This window comes from Typopeltis vanoorti, chromosome 23 (assembly GCF_054136105.1).
Source record: "Typopeltis vanoorti isolate ZY-2024b chromosome 23, IOZ_Tvanoo_1.0, whole genome shotgun sequence".
Lineage (NCBI taxonomy): Eukaryota > Metazoa > Arthropoda > Arachnida > Uropygi > Thelyphonidae > Typopeltis > Typopeltis vanoorti.
The window spans coordinates 26114816-26133777 of NC_143571.1; the positions used below are offsets into that span (position 1 = coordinate 26114816).

Sequence of the window (18962 nt, forward strand, 5' to 3'; positions counted from 1 at the left end):
AAAAAAAAAACTATATTCGTCAGCTTGATTGGCCGAGGGAAAGTATCCCCACTATCTAACTAACTAAAGGATTGGAGTTTCGAATTCCACAGTCAATTTAGAAGAATATGAATGTTTTAGGTGTCACGGGAAAGAAATTCCCATGACACGAATTTTTTACAGCAGATATATATGATCACATTATACAGCAAGTTTTAACACTGATTTTCTGCATTCTAACACTGAACATTCTGCATTAGTAAGCAGGTGAATTTCAAAGGTTGCTACAGACTAGAGGATAGATCTTCATACAACTATTGACCTACACCGTGTATATGTAAGTATTGCAAAATATTGAATGTATTATGCGGGTACCTCTGTATTTTCTGTTACCAATGATGACCCACCGGGCACAGCAAGATTTAATGACATCCAATACGCTCAAGAAGCATACGGACAGAATAAACTGAAGAAAAATATAGGAAAGTGCTAAAGAAGATGGCGAATTTTTCTTGTTGTATCAGTGGATTTTCTCAACCAAGGATTAATGTGGATTTTGTGCCAGAACATTTCAAAAAGCTGTGCGGTGGAGCATCACCATACATATTCTTCACATCATTGGACGTGTTTGATTATGGCAGCCAGTGGGTAGAAAGACGACCCACTCCTCTATGCATATTTACAGTAGTATGCATGGTAGTATGATAATATATGAAAATGCTGATATATCGTGGGTCAGAGATCGCTTGGATGTATATAACGTCAAGATAATGTGAAAACAGACATTACAGTTTCTCTTAACAAAAAATATAAGTATTTTAAAGTGTTTGTTTTTATTTATTCTTGAAATAATTTAGAGCTAAAGTGTTTGGTTAAGCGACCTATAAGTAAAGATGTACACTAAGAACACAGCTTTTCATAAAAATAGCATAAAGAATTTGAGTTACGTTTTCTTTGCCCCCCTAGATAGATAACTTCTATCTCGTAAAAAACCGCTGTAAGTATGAAAGAACAGTCCTAGTTCATACATTCATGAACAAATATCTCCTGTTCCTACCCTTCAGCCTAGAATCATCCTATGGGCACTGTAACAATCGTAAAAGAATTAGGATCCCGACTATCAAATGTGAATTTATCCTGAATCATTCCCAAATCTCTATTCATAACAACTCTCCACTGCATTCTTCAACAACGAACTTCGATTTTCGAATGTCATTTTCTATTGAAGAATATTAGGATTCAATTTAAACAATCAAATCAGATCTTCTACAAATGTCTGAAGAGTTGTCTCATCTATTCGTGTTTGTGTCTGCAACGAACACAACCCATCAAGTCGTGACTGGAAGACGAATGCTCTTTGCGGTCACTTGTGCTATACACCCTAAGTGCCCTCTGGCTCCGTCTGAAGTACACTGAGACAGATGAAGATACACCAGTCGTTGCTTATCAGTAGTCTCTGATACACGTTTCATTGACTCTTGGTCTGACGATATTTAAAGGGATTAGAAAGCAAGCAGACGAGCGAAAGAATCTTGTTATACCATCTCCCGTTATAGTTGCCCTACGAGGTAGACCAGCACGGAAACAGGCATTGAAGAGCTGAGCAATGGCTCATAGCCTGAGGCCAAGACATGGATGACTCTCTCTGAATGATACTAAATAAAGGAATTTAATGAACCGGATGTTAGTAACTGCATCACGTTATTTGAAACAGTCAATAAAGAGAAACAGGAGCCTGTTTCACTCAAACAAGAAGCCATTCCAAAGCACCCAAATATGTTTATGTAACGGACTAATTTGTATTTATTCTTCGACTATTTAGCTTCCATTAGTTAGAATATTTATTTTCTGTTTTTTAAATGTTTCATGTATATATTTATTATCATACAAAATGATAATGTAGTATCTATCTCTTCGTTTATTATACTTCACCAAAAAATGCTTTTTCATAATAAAAACACCAAGTTAAAAGATCCAAAAAGTACCGATAAAGAATTTAATCTCAAAGCACGCAGTAGAGACTTCAAAAACGTTCAACAACACAAGGTATACATTTTTAAGTTACACGAACTTGTCAGCAGCATTTCTTTTATAGTTAAGTTTTCTGAAATTTGTTTCCGAAGTCTTACTCAAAAATGTGCGGACTGAGAATGCTGGAAGTTTATACTGGAGTTTCTCAGTTAAATCTTAAGATCGATGTTTAGGTGCTTTAAACTCTGCATTTTATACTTGGTAGAATTATAGGATTTTTAGTATGTTAAGTGCAGGACAGAAAAGAAGTATTCGAATATCAATAAATATAAGCGATGTAAGAATTAGAATTTTTTAAGTTTAATTTCAGATAATTACTAATGGATAGAAAGTATTACAAAGCATTACAGTGTTAGAGTACTATTGGTAGCATTTACAAATCATTTTTATGGCTATGAAGAAAGAGTAACGAGGAAACAAAGACCATAAGATATTTAGCCTGAGAAGAAAAAGAAATAAAAAAGAATTTCGAGGGGAAAAAAGATTATTTTATCTAATCTGAGATCGGATAACTTAACTCCAGTGGAAAAATTTCGTAGAAGTTCCTTGCGAAATTATGGAATTCGAACCTAGGGCATTCCTTTTAAGATGATGATGTATTTGTCTTCGATGAGCGCCAAGGATGTCAACAGCGTTGACATCCTTGGCGCTTTGTAAACTTTTACCGGCTTCTATCGTCCTCGACTTTCAAGCAGGTAACCTCAAAGTATTATAATGATTTCACACATTGCACATAACAAACGAGACTGCCTATTCTATAACGTAAAAAGTTGTTTTATAATAAAAACGATACTCTAATAAATTATAATTCTTAAAAGGAAACTTTAAAACAATTAAACAATGATATCATAGAAGTATTAAAATAGTATTTCAAAAAAAGTCAGAATAAATTAATTTTCTAGTAATACTATTATGTAAAACTTCTAAATTAATACTAATTAAATAGTGAATATAGTAATAATAAAAAAATTGTAGTAGAATTTAGAGTAAATTGCCTGTTTATTAAATTATTTTATATGCATATTAACCTAATTTTGAAACGAAGTGATTGTCATAAAAATTAAAACCAGCATGGACTTTATATGTTAATGCCAAAAGAGCAAAAGCAAATTAATTAATATTATCCTACAAAACTGTATCAAAAATGAAAATCCTTCCAAATATGTTATACGTATTACTTTTTATGAGCGCTGGTATGAAATTTATCTGATTTTATGTAAATACTTCAAACATAGTATTGCCCTGATGAAAAATAGATAAACCTCAAACATCTGCTGGTTGTATTTGGAAGGTTGTTGCTCTGGGAAGGGGGGGGCGGTATAAAAATAAGAGATTTGTTTCTTTGACAAATATCATTGGTGGAATAGAGAAACTAAGTTTCCTGTAAAGCCCACTCCTCCCCTTGTGTGATTATTTCACGTTTTATTAGAAAATTGGTACTTTTCTGTTACTGATGTTGGCAATAGGTCTTAAACTGTGGGTCGCGACTACTCCGGAGGTCGCGAAAAAAGTTTTGGAGAGTCGTCTCCGTAGCTCAGTCAGTATAGACAAAACCCTTTGGTCGGAAGACTTGGGTTCGATTCCCGTCAGTGACATGAGGAACCTTTATCTGGTCTCTTTCGACGAAAGGTGAGTTAGCCAGTCTCATGCGGCGGTAGAGGGTTTTTTCACCCGGAAACTCGGGTTCCCCCCCCCCGAACAGGCAAACCAGCTCCGTGAACATACATGGATTACAGTCATGAATACGTCCCGGTCATATGCCGTCCCGAGCCCGGATGAAATTGGGGAGTTAGGAAAAGCAATGGTCAACTACCTTGTAAAAAATCTCACCAGGAATACTTTGTGGGCCTTTTTGTGCCTCCAAAGTCACCTACGTCGGAAATAACTGAAAGGGAAAACTAGTCCTATCACTTCTGATGGCTGCATCTTTCCAGCGTATCTATTTACTGAAACTCTCTGTCCAAAGCTTTAATAAAGGTAAAGCTTTGGACAGGGAGTTTTATAGATTTTGATCCAAAGATAGAACTTTCATTATTTCTGCGGAAATAATAAGCTACTAGTGTACTATTCACTATGATTTCTAACACACAAAAGCAAAATTTTGCATAGAAATATAACTATCATGCTATTGTTTGTACAAAGTTTAAAAGAGTACTGAACAATTTTTCGGATATTTTTTTAGCATCTTCTCTGAGAGAAACTTTTACGATAAATTTTTGCATCATACTGGCTTACAGAACGCTCATCTTCAAATGTTCAATAACTATGCATTATATTCTACTTTAGAAAGTTAGATTTTTTTTTATAATCAACGAAGGTCTTAATAATGTCTCATATGTATGCATGTCTCTATTTTCTCTGTCATGGAAAAGTCATTGATGTATTGATTGTGTGGGCAGATGATGCACCTGTGCAGTTCACTTATCAAAGAAACTTGCAAGAATTGTATTTTGTTTCCGAATTTTGGAACTCTTCGTAAGTATCTGACTTGCAAAAATGGTATCATTAGTTAATATATGTACATGGCATCTCTGCCTAGCTCTTTCCCACTTTGAGAGAAAGAAAAAAAAAGCATTCAGACCTTCTAATGATTAGAAACAGCTCAGATAAGTTAGCGCATTTGTCATGTAAATGAGTGCCAAGTGTATAATTTGATGGCGATTTCAATGGTTCCAAAGAAATCCCTTCGATTAACCAAACAACGGCAGCGATAGTTAGAAGAATTTCTCAGTTTTCTTCTTAGAGTGTTTCCTCTCAAACGTGCCGGTATAAATAGATTTCAAATCGCATTTTATGATATAAACAGCACATTAGGGGGAATCTCCAGCGACTAAAAATCTAAACCCATCATTCATTTCACGTATGTGCAAGGTTTAACACAACATTGGCGATAGTACTTTAATGCAAGTGACGGTTGGAGACTGTCGATGATTTCCATCGGGACAACGAAGGGTGAATTGTAGCAAACTTTGTATTCAATGCATGAATACCGACCCAAGCAACCAACCGATGCTTTTAATGCATTCTCCTTTTAAAAAATGGCTTCGTCAGCGTGAGATGGATAAATTCCTTTCCTCAGCCAGCTGGTGGGTTCATGTAAATCAAAACGATGCAGAAGCTGAGCCAGTGGTTTTCCAGCTAGGATTAATTTTTCACCACCAAGTGTTAGCGACGATACACTACAAAAATAAAACTATTTAGGGGGAGGAGGGGGGCGGAATTTTACGCTTCGGCACCAACGAGAATGACATTAAAGCAACACTGAATACAAATATTTGATTTTCACTAGACTGGTAAGTGGGGATGGATGAAAGGCTCGTGATGAATTATACAGACAATAAATATTCCAGTGTTTTGCTTCGGTAACGTTTAGAACATGAAGGAAACAGAATGGAAATAGCGAAATTATAAATAATGCATTCGATACAACAAGAATAAAAGAAATAAGGGTGAATACCTTTAGAAGGAGATTCAATTCTTCACATGCTATCGTTGCTAAACGAAATCGGAATGGTTTGATAGATGTCTAAGTCAGTGCTACCATTTCTTTCGAAAATACTTGAACGATACTATTTGCAAGCATGCCCAAATATGATCAGCAACCCATATTATTATTTTTGTTATCTTTTTTTTGTGTCAATAACTGATCAGGTGATTTCGATATATGTACACGCCATCTTTAAATAAATAAATGAAACTGACGTGCAGTGTTCGGATATTATCATAAAAGAATGAAAAAAAAAATAATTGTTATTTAGAATTACAGCCGAAGATACTGAAAATATGAGGCCGTAAATGAAAAGAAAACAATTTATCGTATAATAATGTAATACTTAAGTAAGAAGTTTTTTCCCAATTTCAAATACAGAATGTAGATAGGATGCAGTTGTTAATCTTTTCTCTTTTCACGTATACAAGAATACACTCTTTTAAGAACTCCATTCTTCCTAATAGGAAATGTGAAACATGTCATCCGTACAATGGTAAGTTCAGTAATGGATTGAATATTTACTAGAGTTGGTAAGCCAAATGAGGAATTCTAAAAGTATTTTTAGAATACCGATATATTCTACTATGCTTCTAAACAACAGGCATCAATCTGCAATGCCTCGATAACTAGACCTTTGTCACGTTGATGTTACACATTATCGCTAGTTTAATGTGCTATAGCCTAGGAATCTAATTGCAAAGTCAAGGATTCCCGAATCCTTTTGTTGGAAACGTAGTACTTTAAGATATTTAATTAACCAAATATTTCGGTCTGGAAATAGCAGACCATCTTCAGTGGTATTACAAGAACAGTTTTAAAAAATACAAGCTAGAAAACTAACACTAGATCGTTAAAAATAGAATACGCCGCGTGATGTTATATCACTAAGTATAAAACGGAACATTTTGAAGTAGAGACATGATTGAAAAAAAATTAATAAGTAACCTTGATTAGACTTTCCCAGATTTTTGATATAGATATACAATCATTACGATTCAGGTTGGGACGATGGAGTAAGGATTCCACGCTTTCCTTGAACAAACGTTCGAACCTATAATGGGATCTATGTAAGAGGCGAGTCCTTGACCAAAAGATGCTGTGGTCAGTTTCAATCCCGTGTTGAGCCAATCCAGACTTTTCAGGTTTGTTGTGAAGAATGGAGGATTGATGTTCTTGGATTCTTTTTTCAAGAGAACGTCCAGTCTGTACAAAATAGGAAAGATCACAGTTGCAAGGAATTTGATAAACTCCAGGAAGAGATAAAGTTGAGCGTTTGTCTTTAGGAGAAGGAAATGAGAAGACAATTTGTTGATAGGTGAATAAGTGTCTGTTACATCATATTTCTTTAAAATTCGTGCGATAGGTTCTGAAATACCGGAGATATAAGGAATAGGCACGCGACGTATTGAAACTTTGTTGTTTTGTGAGGATTATAAGAATTGAGAAGATGTTGAGTACTTTTTTCGGAAAAGCCATTGAGTTTCATGTGTTGTTGGATAGTAAAAAGTTCTTTCTGTAGATAATCAAAGGTAGAACAATTAGTTTTTGCTCTTCTGATGAGGCATTTTATAATTCCTGTTTTTTTTTACATGGATGATGGGCTGATTCTTTAAGAATATAACGACCTATGAACGTTGGTTTCCTGTATACTGTAGTTGTAAGAATATTTGAAGGTGACGGGATGAGGAGAACGTCTAAAACTCGCCTCTTACATAGATCCCGTTATAGGTTCGAACGTTTGTTCAAGGAAAGCGTGGAGGCCTTACTCCATCGTCCCAACCTTAATCGTAATGACTGTATATCTATATCAAAAATCTGGGAAAGTCTAATCAAGATTACTGATTAATTTTTTTTTCAATCATGTCTCTACTTTAAAATGTTCCGTTTTATACTTAATACTTAGTGATATAACATCACGCGGCGTGTTCTATTTTTAACGATCTATTGTTAATATTCTAGCTTGTATTTTTTAAAACTTGTAATACCACTGAAGATGGTCTGCTATTTCCAGACCGAAATATTTGGTTAATTAAATATCTTTCTTGTGTTTACGTGCATTTATCATTCAGTCTTATGTCACAAGTATCCTTAAAACAGCAAAGTAGTACTTTAACCGCTTCCAATACTTAAAGAAACTTTCTTGTTTTCTTTTTAATTCAAGTTCATATTTAATGTATGTAGTAGATCATCTCTGGAAATGAAAATACAAAGCATTATTTATAAATTAAGAAAACTATGTATCTTAATACAAGATGTAGCAATTAATTCGTACAGTATATCTAGGAATTAATCCACGTTACTGGATTTAAAATATAAGTTTGCTGGAATTAGACTACTGCTACTTGTACTTACTAGCAGCCTCTTCTTCACTCCCGGCTCTTGTCTAAAGTAGATAAGTGATTCTTGAGGAAACTGCAATCTGGCAGCTCCATCCATTCTTGCTTCCATGGTTTCCATGCAGTTGATATACAGCACGGCCACGTCTGACGTCACAGTCAGCGCTAACCAAGTCCATTCGTGCACCACTCTGGCAGGGAGATCGAACCTGAGATGATGGATGCTGTCGTAGGTGATGTGATCATCTACAGCTTCATCGTCCTCTGAAACAACAGCTGAGTCCTCATTGTAATCACTACCGATGGCAGAGTCCTCTGGCGTTGTCAGTGCGTAGGACAAGACAAATTGGTTTGTACGCGGATTGAGACTGGCGCGCAAAAGAGGTGTTGTTTTGCCAGGCAGATGAATGCTGAACAAAGTTCCGATGCCTTTCTTGTTTGCTCTAAAGATGAACATTGAAGAAATTGCCTGTCCAATATTTCCTAGAAAGTCTTGAGCCACATCTGTAGGTATGAGCACGTTGTTAAAACCAGCATGAAGTCTCCATGCCGACAGGCCAGGTACTGGACCAGTAGTTTCTCCTACCCCTCGCAAGGTGGAGCTGACATTCAGTACACGTAAAAGGTCGATCTCTGGAAATAAAATAATAAGAATTACTTGTAACTACCTTAATAATGTACATTGCATCACTAAAGTGAAATAAACAGTGCTGAGTGTAGGAAACTTAAGATGAGTTTTCCAATCTTTGGCGCACCTTCATATTATGAAGGACCAATGCAGACAAAATGAATTTTTTGAAGAAGATCGAAGGCCAAAAGGTTAAATTCGTATTTATTGCTTGACAAGCCTTGGAAAAAGGGGATTTCTAGTGTAAAGTCCACTTACAAATGATTGTAAGCGTATCGTACATTGTCGACAACAATTTTTAAGTTCTTATCCAGTAATTAATAAATAATTTTGAAGACTGAATATATAATTTTTCCCTTTTTTCAAATATGTAAGTAATACGTATACAGCATGCTGTATCCGCTCCCCTTCGCTAGATGTATATTCTTCTTCTCGTTATTTTCATCTGGAAATCTTCCTTTGTTTTCCAAGAAACAAACATTTCGGACATATTTTAATTTCATAAATAACAACAATAAGAATACAGTGCTTCTCTTTATCTTTAAATGCAAATCACTTTAAAGAATTGTTTATCATATTATGAATTAAAATATCGTAATACGATAAGCATTTTACGAACAAATAAGCACAGTATTCCTTTTCTACTTGCTAAAATGGAACAAATGTTTGCCACAGAACAAAACCTGCCCTCATCGTGATATCCTGCTATCTTCTACTGAAAAGTCTAACTGTTCCACGCTTCTTAGAAAACACAAGAGGTCAAATCCAGGTCCCATCAAAGACATCGTTACTGACTACACCACGGAGGCGCCGTAATTGGGAAGAGCATTCAAAATAAAACCAAGCAAAAGAAGAAAAGGGAAATAATTTGATCAAAGGCGACGATTTTTATTATTTTTTCTGGTGATAGAAAATATTTATTTTCTGTTTATTTTTTTTCTAGTATATAATGCATTTAATTTCCTAGAAAAACTTTTCTATTTGCATGAATGGCAGAAATTTTATTTTTACGTGCCTCTGGCGACAAACAGAACAAAACTATCATTGATAGCTTTTAATCTATGAAACCTTTTAGTTTTAAACAATTTATAAACGAATGCACTAAAATATAACACAAATAGGTAGAGGATACTTTGGGGGATTAATTTACTCTTCATTCATCATAATAAACATTGAAATGTAGAACATTGTCCAGTAGCTAAAACAGCATTCGACAATCTCCTCATCATTTCACTTTGCGATTTATGGACAACACCAAGAAAAACTATGTGAAAGTTTTCCCAAACTCGCCGCCCAAACCATGTTCTCTGAGCGGTCAGTGTGGCTAAGAAGACAAAGGAGGAAATGAAAACAAATCAGAGAGCTACTCGGTTCCTTAAACTAATCCAGCGAAGGATGAATATGGCTTTATACCCAGCGAAGTTATTAACATCCATAGGCATAAAATGTTTCCCGCAATGTAGCCTTTTCATCGCTAATCGTTTTACGATTTCAGTATAATTAAAACTTTTTTTGTCTTATTCTCACTGAATAATAAGTTGACTGACAGCCTTTTTTGAGAAGGTAACGATTTAGCGAGCTTATCTTATGAGGTCGCTGAAGATCTTTGGCAAATGAATACAGCGGACTATTGAACGGGAGACCGATGCTGTTGTGATAAAGTGCAATGATCCGTTAAATGAGATGCAGAACGAAGATGTGAAAGTTTTCTGATAGCAAGAAAATAGATTAAAGTCGCATTTTTGTATGCTGTGAAACCAGAGGTGAAAGGTCAAATCAAGTCGTTTTTTATTGCAGTAAGGCAATTCCCATTTGTAGCGACTTATTTACTGCATATGAGAATGTGATGATCTTTTTAGCACAATAAGTCGAAATACTTGACTATTCTTGTATGCAAAATAGAGGAAAGGCAGAGTTTACGAGTTTTTTTTATAGCAGTATAAAACCTCAGTAATATAACGTTCTAAGAAGCCTTAAAGTCTGAATAAGAACTAAAATGTCAGAGGTTATTAAATTCAGAGCCAAATTTGTGATGCAAGCTTTGGCTGATATGTTGGAATAAAACGGTTCGAGCAGCGCAAAATTAAATACTAGATTATTATTTTTTTCGCGTGACTTATATAACCATTTTTAGAATCAATTTAACAAGCAAAAAAAACGACAAAACGAAAGAACGTATCAGGATCTAAACTGCAAAACAGATTTAGATTTTGGGAATAGAAGTTAAAAAAAATCATTGCCAACAAAATAAGACAGGTCGATTAATTTCTGACATCCTCATAGCTTTATTTGCTTTGGCCATTATTCAAACCAAACTAAATAATGAATCATTGTATTGATTAATTAGATCATCTCTGTTTCATCATTATAAGAACCCTCTGAAAGTTCTGTGCTCAGATGTTGATCGTAAACATCAAAATCTTTTGCTTTCAAAATTCTTTGAAGCGAAAATAATATTCTACGTGCCAGGCCTTAATTTTTTTTTTATTCCTATACTATTATTCGTCAACAAATGAATCTTATAAGATATAAATTGGTTCAAGAACACTTGAATATATACTCGTATATATAGTTAAAAACCACGTACGTGTAACCTAAAAAACGAACAAATCGCGAATACTGGGCAAATCTGGAATTCTTGAGTTATCGAACTTGTACGCTGTTTCCTAGAAGTTCATACAAATAACCATAAATATTGACCCATTCTTCAGAATTTAACTCTGGAAAGACATTTATCACGCAAATCTCCCTCCGAACTTTCATCAAGTTCTGTAAAATATTACAGGTAGTGTACAGGTGGTGTTTGGCTAAGGAAACAAACGATGAAAATACATCAATATCGATATGGCGATTCGCCTAGAACGTCGGCCTCGGTGATAAGTTTTCCCGCAGCTGACTAACCACACTCAGCCCGATGGCCTTCCAATCGGGACTTGTATATTATTGTTATTCGATACGTCACAATCTCTTGAGGGAAAACACGGCACCGGACGGAAACTCTCTCACGCATTGAAACGAAATCGATACGCCAAGAATAGTAAACAGAATGTTCCCACATAATGCAAAAGCTCCCGAAATTCAGAACATGTGCGTCTTCCCCAATCTCTCTCTCTCTCTCTCTCTCTCTCTCTCTTTCTCCCCTTCTCCAAAACATTCTTTTCGGCTTCACATCGCTTACTATTAAGAACAAAACTATCATAAAAGAGTCTCCAGAATAAAACAGACAGAGGAGTGGTTTCTTCTTACTTTAAATCGAAAGAGGATGCTGAACATTGTGATTATAAGCAGAGCAGTTGTTTCGATATTTTTCTGCATCTCAGAGTAGACGGAATATCAGTCCGAGTTAGTGATGGATTATCATATAGATAGATTTGTTTGTTTAACCTCCATTATTATACACGATCAGGCGAACCATCAGAAATATCTCTACGACGTATTTGCATATCTGAACCTCTCATGTGTTTAACCGTGCTCGAGCATACGAATATCATGGAATTCTTGTGTACTCTAACACAGAAAGGGACGTGTGCCAATCTTCTTTCCCCCCCTGGCGATAGACTCTTTTCCTATCTGTTCATTCTTTTGGAAGTGATCGATAATAGTATTAATCGTATGCTAATGAAATTTGTAAAATGATGTACTGCATTGTTCCCATCCAATACTTTAACACACGCGCGCGCGCACACACACACACACACACACACACACACGCATTGAATATTATTTGTTATTACATTTTCTTGAAGTTTTTAGCCAGCGCTAGATAATATGCAAGATAAGCACAGCATCGAGAAGTATTTCTATAAGGAACAACCAACCCCTTATAGGGTTAAGGGAGGGATAAAAGTGTCAAGTAATAACTGTAAAGGATCTTTCCAACTGTCTTGCAAATGCTTTCACAGTAATTTCCACTGTAACGATAGTTACATTGTCCTATTGAAGTTTATTACAAATCGAACACAAAGTATAGCAAACGCAAGATCAGTAGATCATTAATAGCAACTGGAAGTGAGGTCTGAGAAAAACTAAATTATTATAAATTGGCAATACCAGTATAGTGCTTTGCGAAAAGGCATTTGTTTCATTAACATTAAACCGAAAGGAGAAAGACTATTATAAATTCGATTCTTGTCACCGATTAGCGGACCTTTTTCCAAGTCTTTTTTACAATCGATTCGCCAACTAGTTGGCCTTCTGCACAGGCAAGTTAGCGTTTTTTCTTGCGAAAAACTCAGATTTTAACCCTGTAACTCAAGCAGATCTGCCTTAGAACGCACACTCTTTCAGACAATGATATATATATATATATATATAGTGTTGGAATTGAGACCGCTAGGTGGCAGTAAATGTTTGCTGTACTCTTCTCCTCGGATGTCTATGAAAATCCTTAACAGTTTTCAGCCAGCTCAGTGAACGGTTTAAGGGTGGAAAAGCCATCTACTGGGTCTTCAAATGGTCTTGTTGATTCCCTTTGGGAATAAAAGACTTTAGCGATTTTTTTTTTCAATTCTGAAAACGACTTTTCGGAATAACAACACGCGCGAAAATAATAGTTAAGCGTTAAATACAAATTTCTGTTGTTAAATTTAATTTTGCGTGATTTATTATTTTATTTACTATGCCTGCTAAGAAGATGTAATAAAGAAATTTACATAAACTATTCTATCATTTTAGAAAATAACATCTTGGGAGACTTTGTATCGGAATTTCTAGCAATACTAATGGCGATTGAATAGGCTTGTTATGAGTTTCACATTCTATGGAACACACCGAGAAAAAAAAAAAAAAAAAAAAAAAACAGGCATCATTATTATATGCTTTTATAGTGCCGAAATTAGTTTTCAAAACTGAATCTTGAGAGGGGATAAAAAATTCCCAAACACAGCATTCATTACACGCAGTTTACACACACACACACTGTGTGTGTGTGTGTGTGTGTGTGAGAGAGAGAGAGAGAGAGAGAGAGAGAGAGAAAGAGAGAGAGAGATTTTAAGACTGAGATTTGTTAGCCTTAAAAATAAATAAGCAAAGTGAAGTCTTGTAACTACTGATAACACGTTATAAAAAAAAAACTGAGGAAATCACCACCCACAAATGATCCTGGTTCTGATTTCTGAACACCAACGGAAACCAAACATCCTGGCACGCGCTTATAAACAGTGTACGGAGGAAAAGGAAATGGTTTTATTGTATCTCACACTCCGTCTATTGTCTCAATCAAGGCAATATCCGTCGCTGTGTGTGTGTGTGTGGGGGGGGGGGGGGTTGACCGTTTCGCGCAATGTGGAAGAGGCAAGAATAGTCGGCAATGCGAACAAGTTGAGATAAAAATTAACAAAAATCCGTCTTATTTATCGAAAAACATTACCAAACCACACCACCATCGTGTGCATTGACTTTTTTAATCCCCCCCCCTTCTCTTAATTAAGGAAAAGATTCAGTTCTTTGTTCCCGTTTGATCTCTCGCATACATGAATGTCAAATAACCGATGGACGCACCTAAATCAGATGTCCCTCTTCTCACTAATCGTATAACTGCACGATAGAAACACTTATAACAAGGAAAACAAGCTTTCTGTAAGAAATAATCCACTTAAACAATTTCTATAATGACTACTAATTTGCTCTTTGTCTGCACAAAATAAATTAAAGACGTTTTTCAAGACACTTGGATTAATTTAAGTGTTCTCCAAGTGTAAAAGAATAAGCGAAAAGACTTTTCTGCTAGATAGAGTTAACCTTGCGTTCGTTGGGACCATTAGCAACTTTGTTGTGATAAATGTTTTCGCCATCTCAGTTGAAAATAAGTGTTGCACTATGGAGGCGCCACAGTCAATGCATGAAAACTTGCCGGTTCAAGAGATATACAGGAATAGAGGATAGCTAAACGGATGGGGGAAAAGGAAGGTGGGAAAGATTGTATTCGCCAGCACCTGATCGTTAGCAGTACGCTTCTGACATTTCTATAAATAGATAGATTTATAGAAGAGAATAAAGTCACTTTGTAGTTCGCATTTCTTCGACTTTAGCTCTCTCAGCCCATTTTTCTTGCTTCTTTACTTGAAGCTCTTCTTAACTCTGACAGTTGACGGTTGCGAGGGAGCTGCCGCTTAATTTTTGGATACGTTTTCTTCCCGTTATGATAAAATGCACTGGAGGTGCAGTGTAGTTTTCCGGCTCAGTGAAAAAGGCAGAGAAGATATTGATAAGAAAGGGAATACGAGGAGGATTTCTTAAGAAGTCTTGGTATCTATGTTTACGAAGTAGAGGTGTCGCTCTTAAAACCACTTATTTCTTTATTCTCCTTTCAATTCCAAGTGAGTACAATAGTGTTCAAGCGTTATTGTGCAAAGTTAAAAAAACATTCGTTTAAAAAAAGTGAAAAGGACTGCAGTAAATCATATTTGGAAATACCCAATGACAAAATAATTGAGAATGATAAAAAAAAATAAAAAAAAAACTGTTTATACGAGCCTTGATGATGTCTTTTCGAGTTTTCATTTTGACTATTATTAAAAACGACACCCGTGTACTGGTTAACTACCTTTTATTCCATTTTATTCGATCAAAACTAAATCTGTGTATTTCAATGTATTTCAATGTACATCCTGAAACTTAATTTAATCAAATTCCATACGGCTGGAATGGAGATGCGGCGATGAGACGATATATCTTTCTTTAATCTTTCTTTAATGGATTATAGCTAAAATCCCCGGTGTATATGGACTTACGGACAAAATGAAACTCATAGGAACACAATTTGCGAAATGCGTTTATAATCAAAATAAATATATTCCAATACACACACATATAAATAAATAAAATATAGACAGAAAATATAGAAGTTTCCATATGGTGTGTCTTAGATAAAATCATTTGAAAATAGATAAATATAAAAATAATAATATATATTTTTGTAAACTAGGAATTATGAAAATTATGATGCAATATTCAATATTGATGATAATATAATACCATAATATAGTAATAATCTTTCACAATTTTTATGTAAGAGGATAATCCAGGCCAAAAGATTTCCGAGTTGAATCGTAAACAGCGAAGGTAATAATTTTCGTGACAGGAGAGGATGTTTGCATTCGTCTTTTAGATGGCAAGGGACGAGTCGTTTGTTGCCAGAGAATTTCAGTTTGTTGCAGTTTACCAAGAAATGAGCTTGGTTAAGAAGCTACGATTTAACAATGCAAGAGGTCCTCCTCCTGCTCACAGAACATTCCTTTACTAACAGAATTAGAGACTTGTAAATACAATTTCTAAACTGGATATTAAATTATCCTATTCATTTTTCCTTAACAGGATTGATTTTATTATCAGATTTTATGAATTTTCAAATAAGTAATTTTCAAATGAAGGTCGGTTAGGTGGTAACATATGGAGGGGAGAGGGCAGTTCCTCCCAGAAACACATATTGCAAAACATGCAGACCGACACGTGCGATTCACATATACAGAAAACTGGTCTCAGTCGCTTCGATAGTAATTCTAAATAACAACTCTTCCTTAAATTAGATATTGTGGATCACTGTTTTGAGTAGTAATTGGTCGGTCGGATGGATTAATGCCTAGTTGGTCGAGACCAGGATCGCTTGTTTTTATTCTTAGTCTACATTGATCAACTGAGAAGAAAATAGTGAAGATTTAGAATGGAAATCTTAGGTGATTAGGATTAACCTTCTATATCTAGTGACTTCTTAACAAGTATGCTCTCTTTTTGCCATCATGCTTGTTGAGAAGGTAATAGTCTTGCTTCCCCAAGACGTTATGTCCTCTATGGTGCTTAGATGAGTATCTTTTCTTGTAGAGAAAGACCTGAAATTCATCGTAAGCAGGTGCATTCTATCATCTCATCCCCACTAAGAATTAAAGTCATACTCCCCCACCCTCAAGTTGGTGGCAAAAGGTATATGAGAGAGGCAATTGTTCGTTGAAGATGTCTCTAATGTTAATGAGAGTCTTCACTTAACTTTCTGCAAACAAAATCTTACGGATCAGCAATACCCATAAGACCAACATTAGATAGGCCGCCTATCAAAATAGCTCTTTGGTGTATTCATAAATCAATATCCCCATCCTGTTAATCAGGGAAATTTATGATGATGGAGAAGCTAAACAACAGTCAACTTTCAAGGAAAAACTGTTACTATTATTTTGAATAAAGATATTCGTAAACAAGATCGTCTATCCCCAATCTTGAAACCTTTGTCAAGTATCTTTGTGGCAGAAGTTGTAATGCATTAAAGTTGTTGGCCTCTGATCAAATGTTTCTTCAAATTGTATCTTGTGTACGTTGCATAACTAGTGATTATAATAGATAAAGTGTGGAATATGAAAAATTTCTGATTTTCAGAGAGAACTTAATTTCACCTGTAAACAGTAACATATCCTGTTGCACTAAACACACGCTGTGTCTCATAGTGCTGATCTTCCTCGACAGCTACAGATAAAAAAGTCCTTCGGAAGGCTTCAGTGTGTTTTCTAGAGAATTAACCAAACCACCTATGCATAGTGTGAATTATGCTTTTCACGTGAAGTTCGTTCTTTACATTATTAGTAAATGTAATAATAAAAGTCAAAATTTGAACTAATTAAAGTTAGGATTTGGAACGTTGTCTTAAAATGCTTCAAATATTTCAACGAAAACGGGAAAGAAAATGACACACGCGCATTCATGGACCTTAATTGTTGATTTCAAGGGATTGCAAATATCTGAAAGAAAAAGCTGTTTAAAAAAATAGAAACCTGATTGTTCTTCTTTTGAAACCTTAGTTCACTTATTCTAACATTAAATTAAGCCTCAATACCAAAAATTCTGAGATACATAAGAAGCAGTATATCTCCTCCTTTATTTAAAATCTATTTTACTAATAACATTAACATTAACTATGTAAACTTAAAAACAGAAAAGCAAGAATAAGATAATGTTTTAAGCTTCTAATGAATTTTTTTTTAAAATTCCAACAGTATAGTAATAGTGAAAACTTCTGAAACACCTGTGAAATTAATAGTTTTGCTTGTTGATTGTGCATGAAAGAATACGGTATTTGGTGGACAATATATTCCGATAGAAAACAAGATATTGACTTTATATGTACACTCATTTTTATTCTAACCAGCTGGAGACATTTACCGACTAACGTAATGATAATAAAGTGTTCGTTGTTTTGTTTTACATGTAATAGCTTCCCATTCGTTGCATTTTATCATTAAGATGAAGATTAACTACTTAGAAATTATTTCTTTGCATATATTATCATTTGAGTTGGAGACAAAAACATTTCAAGTCAAAGATTGCGTAGAAAATATTGAAAATTGTATCTTAAAATGTTCGGTCAATTTCCACTGACTTCCCGCTAGTGCTTTGACAATTAATTCTTAAAAAAGCCACTAGTGGGAGATCGCGGATTTTAGTGTACATCAAAATCAGTATTGCTAACTTTTTACGAAAAGCAACTATTACTGACATCCACCAACTTGTTTTTATTGTTTAACAGAGAATGGCTGCTATCAGTAAATCTCAGGATTCCAACTAGCTATGAAATGTCTACAACGACCAGTCCACCAATCCGAAAACAATGAAATTTGCCTCCCAGTGGATCGTATAGGAGAAGAGCTAAATCTATGGGAAAGAAAACTGCGAATAGCAAAGACAAATTGTTTTTTATTGTCCGTTACCACGTCTCATTCTGTTTTCTGGAACTCGTAAAAGGAAATAAAATCTCTTTATCATTGAAATAGATTTTCTTTGCTTGATTCAAGCTCCGTTTTATCAACAGATGACGTTCATATCGTTTATTATCGTTTTACTTTGTTTATATAGAATATAAAACAAAGTATTTGGAGACATTGTGTTGTCGAAGCGAGTAAAAATTATCCTTTTAATGAAGAATAATTTTTTTTTAAAGAAAATATAATCTTAAAATACAGAAAGAACTGAACCGAGAATTGTTAGCGAAAACTCAGTCAGGTAAAACAGTCGGCGATGTGCACATATCCATGTGTGTGTGTGTGCGCGTGACATCTATGGATCGGATAAAACAGCTGCTTCGCGTATTTCGGTCACGCGGAATTTTGATTACATTTTCCTTTATGACATGTCATGTTGAGAAGAAAAAGAATTGATTTCGCAATTGAAGTTACGTTGGAACATGAGTTTCGAGAGAGCATTGCTTTAAAAGAAAACTGGTGAGCAGAATCGTATGAATAATTCACCAACAGATACTTGGAAACTGAGTGGAATGCTAAAAGTCCTAGAACAGTAAAGTTAATGTTCGTGAATTGAGGCCACTGTGTTACTTTTCGCAATAAAATGCATAATGTTTATTTTTTACTTAAAAGTTTATTATTTAGGATTGGCTACTCTGCTTTTTTATTGCTTTTTGATTCTTTGATTATTATATGTATCAACCGATTCACAACAAATATCACGTTTCTATTAATATAATTTTAATACACCATTTCTTTTTTTATATAGTCTGCATTCA

The 18962-nt window shown here is 34.9% G+C and overlaps 1 protein-coding gene across 2 annotated transcripts in view; it reads right to left on the bottom strand.

Moving 5' to 3' along the window:
* The window catches only part of LOC150093698 (kielin/chordin-like protein), a 1333292-nt gene that overhangs the window by 1297393 nt on the left and 16937 nt on the right, over positions 1-18962 (bottom strand). For both annotated transcript variants that reach the window (XM_090412628.1, XM_090412627.1), the window contains exon 2: positions 7853-8469. In XM_090412628.1, the coding sequence (XP_090268754.1) occupies positions 7853-8469 (617 nt within the window). The remainder of the gene's footprint in view (positions 1-7852; positions 8470-18962) is intronic.